We start from the raw sequence: 6,416 nt of genomic DNA on the forward strand, positions 1-6,416 counted from the left end.
GGCCTATAGGCTACATTTAAGTGTATTGCCATAGCCACATAGCTTTAATACAGACGTAGCCTACCGAAGATAAAAATAAAAACGGATTGATGACCCCCCCTCTCCAAATAAAGAAATAAACATGGCAATAATTGTACTCATACATTTGCACTCAAAGGACCACAATGGAAATGACATTTTGATAGATATGCCTATCAGCCTATGTACAAATATATGTTCATGTAAGCCTATATGCATTTTTCTCAATAAAAACCCCAATCAAACAAACCGGTCATTGTATGGACTAAGAAGACTTGTTGCATGTACTATGGAGTAGTCTCAATTGCTACTTTATTCCTAAAGATGGCGCAGTTGCGCCACTGGATTGGTTTGCAACAACGAATCAATGACAGATTGATAGCCTATTGCACTGGAGCTCCTGCTGTTTTGTTTGTTTGTTTATTTGTTTGTTTTTTTGGGGGGGAGGGGGGGTTGAGCACATAGGACAGTCACAACTCAGAAATTAACTTTTAGCATTACGTTTACAATAACATTTATGATATTTAGAATTAGAACCATAAATATTTCCTTTGGCATTTCAAGACCATAATGTTAATGCATGATTTTAAGATTAAGAACATAGAGGCTATAGGCCTGACAATATCTTTCAGTAATGATTGTAGGCTATTATGTCACATAATTTGTAGGCTACATAATAAATCAATAATTACAATTAGTGTGTAGGCCTAGGCTACATTTGTGCACGCGTGCATGGCATGCAGACCAAGCTGTTGGTGATAAACAACATTTTTTAGTTGTTTTTCTGTTCCAGTTTGTTTTGCTAATAATAACAATAATAATCATCATCATAATACAATGTTGCAAAGTGCTTGTACGTACAACGGAAGAAATAAAATAAATCACAGCAACAACAGAATAAAACAGGCTGCAAATTAATAAGCAGACATTAACTGTTTACTGTGTTTTGTCTACAGGCCAATGCCCTTGATGGCCCTCTGCTAAGGCTTTGAGGCATATGTTTTGTGTCTCTGTCTCTCTCCTCTGCGCACTTTACCATTGCCATCATGGAAGGTGGGGCAGTGGTGTAAAAAGTACTCACATGTTTTACTTAAGTAAAAGTATCAATACTGTAATGTAGAAATACTCTGTTACAAGTAAAAGTCCGGAATTAAAAATATACTTGAGTAAAAGTACAAAAGTCTTGGTATCAAAATATAAAAGTAACAAAAGTAGAAAGTATACTAGGCTACTCATTATGCATATAATGTCCCATTTCACAAGTTTTGTAATGTATAAAATGTATAAAAATCCTTTGAAAATAGCAGATTTTGCATCTGCAAAGCATTGTGAGCTTGTAGATCGGCTATTTTCAAATGGCCGAAATTTATATAGGGCTGAAGTGGTTAATGTATGTTTTGTAATAATAATCAAAACCTACAAAGTAACTAGTAGCCTAACTTAAGTACAGTACTTGAGTAGCTACATGTAGTTACTTTACACCACTGAGGTGGGGTGTGCCCTCGGGGCGATCACACCCCTACTGCCTATGTCAGAGTATTTCAGCACAGAAGTGCGTTTAGTCATTTTGAGAGAGAGCGCTGCACATTCACAAGCACTAGTCTACAGTAACAGTTGTATAAGTAGCCCAAAATCTCCTGGATTACTGGATGGATGGTATTTCTCTTCGTATTGTTGTTTCTGTGAAGATCTGAAGAACCCGTTGCGTTTTCCGCCGTTTTGTGCTGCTGTTTAATTTGTCCCGCAGGATAACTTTTAACATCAAAAAAGGAAAATGCCTCGATCTTTCTTGGTCAAAAAATATTTCGCCAAACAAAAGCCAAACTATAGTGAACTGGAATATCAGAATGGTAAGTTACAAAACTCTTACTACTAAAAAAACATAATGCATTATGGATAAGTGCATAAAACAATTCACAGCCACCTGTTTTCTTAATTGGCTGTAGAATAATTATATATAGTCTATTATGGTCAAGTATAAATTCCTGTCAACCTATTGAATGTGCGCTGATTTTGCTTTGACTAGCCTAGAAACCTCACAGCTCCATGATCAAGTTGAGGCCCGTTAGATGCACTTTCCCCCTTTTTGCTGCTAGACAGAGCTCCATTCATGTTACAACCCCTTGTGAATACGTGGGAGGAAATGGCCCATGAAACTTCTACTTGCCTGCAGCTTTTATGCTCTCTATGAGGACAAACACAGGAATTTTAAACAAAATGATCATGGGTAGAATAGGTGTCACTATTGAGTGTATATATTAACGCATGCATATGAGTAAATATAAAACATAATCCAGATCAGATGTGTGTATTTGTGTCATCTATACATCAATGCATGGTTAGAAAGAACTTTTGTTGTTTTATGCTGGCTGTATGTTTGAACGGATCGCCTTGTTTCTCGCCCTCAGAAACTTCATTGGATAGGTACCCTCTGTCTGAGCTCGCATCAGGAGAGAACAGTTCAACAGCCACCTGCTACACAACAGGCCTAGTGTGGGACCTGAGTGTTCTCCCAGCCCTCTACCTACCCTCCCATATAGAACCCTCTTCTACCCCAGGTCCACTGGACCTCAGCTCCCCATCCAGTCTGAGCAGCAATGCCAGCAGCAGTGGAGAGGAGGACGACGGTCGCACCTCGGACCCTCCCAGCCCCGAACCCACTCACAGCTACATCCCTCGCCAGCGAATGAAATGCACCGGCTCCAAGATCCACGGAAGTCCCAGGGAAGAGGAGGAGAGAAAGGCCCCCGCCACAGTAGCAAGGCCAGCCTTTTTCTGCAAACACTGCCCCAAAGAGTACACCAGCCTTGGGGCTCTGAAGATGCACATCCGGTCACACACTCTGCCCTGTGTATGCACCACTTGTGGGAAAGCCTTCTCTAGGCCTTGGCTGCTGCGCGGCCATATTCGAACGCACACGGGTAAGATTTGCTTCATAGATGGATGAGGCCATTGGCTCTATAGGATCCACACACAAAAACAACAGTCCTTACTTGGTTGCCAACTTTCCATTATGTTTTATGAGGTATGAGGTATAAGCATTGTAAGAAATCATACGTATGCCTCTGCTCACATCTTCAAGCTGCAAATCAATTCACTTCGGTTGTTGTAACTGTTATTCATCGGTTGCTTCTAAAGTATAGTCATTATTTGGCAAGTTTTTTTTATGGGGAAGGATATTATTCAATACAGTCAGTGCGATGAGCTCATCACACAAGGGGTAAACACCCATAGGGAAGCCCTCTGTAGGCTCATTGATCACTCACTGTGTTCCTGCAACAATGACCTGCTGGGTACTTATCTTATCACAGACTGACTGAAGACAACAGACGAGGGATAGAATTCTGTCAAAGGGTACAAAGAATGTTTGAAGAGCCTCTAGCTACCATTGAGCACGTACTACCTGTGGCAGTATGTTAGGGCACTAATCTCATTTAGCTCTTGATTAAATCATGCTAATTCAGTCAGACCCCTCCAGAAATACCACATGTCTCTTCATTAGCTTCAGAATGAGTTGTGGGTGAGGATTCTCTCACTCTCAGGTGTTAATGGCCTGCTTCTGTACTTGGAGACGCCTGTCTGTCATTTCTGTGAGGCTTACCTTTAGCACCTTTTTCCAAAGACTTTTGGTGGCTTCACATGGCCCATAATTCCTACTATGCCAGAAATGGTATCCATAGCTGGTTCCAGCTGACTGAGCTGAGTGCTAAATGGTTTCTGAATTTAACAAAAGTAACCCAAATCCCATTTAATTACTAAACAAAAACAATACTCCCCTATACATGATATACATCACATGTTCACAAGATACTACTACAGATTGTGTGTGTGTTTATATGATCACCTTCCAGTTTTTTTTTTCACCTTCCAACCTGGAACCTGCTATGTAGACTACTATTGCTAGGCATTATGATGAAACCACTCAATGGCCACATCTCAAGCGCAGCAAGTGTAGTAATCACAGTAAAGTCATATGATGTGCTCACTAAACCTTTGCCTTGCCCCCCCCCCCTCCTCCAGGTGAGCGTCCCTTCTCCTGTCCCCACTGCAATCGGGCGTTTGCTGACCGCTCCAACCTGAGGGCACATCTGCAGACGCACGCCGAAGTGAAGAAGTACCAGTGTGGTGTATGCTCTCGCACATTCAGCCGCATGTCGCTGTTACAGAAACACACCTCATCAGGCTGTTGCTCTGCCGCGGTTTGAGCCAGGCTGTGGAGTTGGCGGCGGATCCACACAGACCTCAGGGCCAGTGGAAGAAGGTGGAGGACAGTGGCAGCGGGGGCGGAGAAGAGATACACACGGTCCCAAGCAGTCTGTTGACAAAAAGCAGCATGGGGACTGTCCGAAGAGCCCTGGAAGGAATAACCAACAACCTGGTAGTAAGGGCTGACGCTTCTTTTTTGGTTGAGAGTTTCACAAGCGTCTTGGCTTCTTTGTTTGCTGCAAAACCACAGGAGGAGCTGATATATATATACACATTTTTATTTGACTGCCTCCTATTTCAAGCCATTCTCGGTTGATATCTTGGCACTGGACCAAAAACTGAACTGAGTAATCATGACAATCACCAAATATCTGGCCCTTTGTTCCAAGTGCGTTAGATTCCAAAGACCAAATCTTTTGTGGACTCATGGGGGTTAGTATTCAGTCTGTCTCTGGTACTGGCCAACTCAAGATCATGGCCTAGACATGGCTGCTGAGAGGTAGGGGTGCGTGGGTGGAATAAATCTCTCAGCAGGCCTCAATACACACACACACACACACACACACACACACACACACACACACACACACACACACACACACACACACACACACACACACACACACACACACACACACACAGCTGTCCCTGGTACTGTGTTGTAGATAGACGAAGTGCTAACAGGTGCTACAGCCATGACCTTCACTGGTTGATAACAGGTAACTTCCACTGCCCTCAGATAGCTAACAAAAAAGAGGAAGTCTATTATCAATAAAGATGGCGTGAGAGAGTCTTCGTGGGTTTATTTTCTGATTTTAAGCCTCTATTTTGACCACATCCAAACCCTCTTTCTAATCTGATGCGTTTCAGAGATAAGGAGAAGCCATTTTGTTTGGAATTTTCTATGGAAGCTGTGTTCCTATAATAATGTTTTTTCTTATGACATTTCAAGTCATGCACTCAAGGTTACCACAGTGTTACTAATGCCTACCAAAGCCATTTTTTGTAAGATGTGATATGATTTGTGCCTTGAAATCTATATAGCCTATACGTTTTGAAACAAAAAAATGTGCCTTTTTTACCTCAGCCGGTAGTTGTAATTAATAATAAAAGTGAAAAAATAACATTTGCAGTATTATTGGAAATTGGCACCAAAAATCAAAGGAAGAAGGCTGGGACCAAAGAACGTGTGTTTCAAGTGTTTACTCAACTGAGGTATGGTTGCCCAAGACCATGTAAATAAAACGGTCTGTATGGAGATCCGTTTCAAACTTTCCTGAATATTTTATGGTGGTTTTATAGTGCAATGTCCAGATATGTCTTATATCAATTTTGTACTGTTCCTGTGTGTTAACTTCTATTTCTTGTTTTTCATGAAATTTGCATTCAATAAAGTAATTTATGTTTATTAAAACCTTTTTTTGGTCATTTGCATTCATTGAATATTTTTTGTATGTGTGTAGTTTCTATTAGAAACTATAGCAATTACTTTATTCCTTGCTTAATTCTAAATAGCAGTTAAAATGTTGGTTAGAAATGTCCATAAACAAGGGTTTTATATTCAACTGATGTTTATTCTCATATTGGATGGTGTAAAATTGTGACCATTGTGTTGTAGCTTAAGTACAGGTGTGCAGGTGATTACACGGTGATGGATGGGGACAACTGATTGCACCTGCTCTAAGTTCACACCTGCCACCAACTTCTCAAAGCCACTGTGCAAACACTGCTGTGTGTGCGCGCGCGTGCGTGTGTGCGCCCGTGTCTTTAAAAGTGAAAGTAGTTGCGGGTAAGTCAGTAAGTCACATTTGTTATTTTGACAGTTTCATGATTTACAGTATTTGATTGTGATCACTATAGGGCTCGATATAGTAATTTGCGTTGGAATTCTGATGGGCTGACATCCAACCATTCAGCCCTTGGACGGAGTGAATGTATTTTTCCCCCTCCTTTAGGAGGGTATAACGTTCTCTTCTTCCTCTGCCTAGACAGTGAGTCAGAGTCTGCTCAGCCTGGAGCCGAGGTTCCCATGGCTCCTTGACTGCACTGCTCTTCTCTCAGTCAGTAAGTCAGCCAACCAGCCAGGCAGTCAGATTCGTGGTTGTGCGTGGGCTGAGGCCCAGGCCAGTGCAGGGTGAGGTAAGCTGTTCCACGGAGTGGCTCCTCATTTCCTTCTGAGTCAGGGAAATATG

The 6,416-nt window shown here is 41.8% G+C and overlaps 1 protein-coding gene across 1 annotated transcript; it reads left to right on the forward strand.

Annotated features, from left to right (window-relative positions):
* The first annotated feature begins 1,585 nt into the window (after window positions 1-1,585).
* Window positions 1,586-5,642, forward strand: snai1a (snail family zinc finger 1a). The gene is made up of 3 exons (XM_084061370.1): window positions 1,586-1,868; window positions 2,427-2,939; window positions 4,039-5,642. The coding sequence occupies exons 1-3, from the start codon at window positions 1,793-1,795 to the stop codon at window positions 4,221-4,223; spliced, it is 774 nt and encodes a 257-aa protein (XP_083917496.1). The 5' UTR covers window positions 1,586-1,792; the 3' UTR covers window positions 4,224-5,642.
* The last annotated feature ends 774 nt before the right edge of the window (window positions 5,643-6,416 follow it).

The sequence above is a fragment of the Gymnoscopelus microlampas genome (genome assembly GCF_963454915.1).
Source record: "Gymnoscopelus microlampas genome assembly, chromosome: 7".
NCBI classification, from domain to species: Eukaryota; Metazoa; Chordata; class Actinopteri; order Myctophiformes; family Myctophidae; genus Gymnoscopelus; species Gymnoscopelus microlampas.

Excerpts from the sequence above, each read along its gene's own strand:
- snai1a (XM_084061370.1), top strand. The coding sequence starts at position 1,793 with ATGCCTCGATCTTTCTTGGTCAAAAAATATTTCGCCAAACAAAAGCCA. Across the intron at positions 1,869-2,426 it reads TGAACTGGAATATCAGAATG|AAACTTCATTGGATAGGTAC; the intron begins GTAAGTTACAAA and ends TCTCGCCCTCAG. Across the intron at positions 2,940-4,038 it reads CCATATTCGAACGCACACGG|GTGAGCGTCCCTTCTCCTGT; the intron begins GTAAGATTTGCT and ends CCCCTCCTCCAG.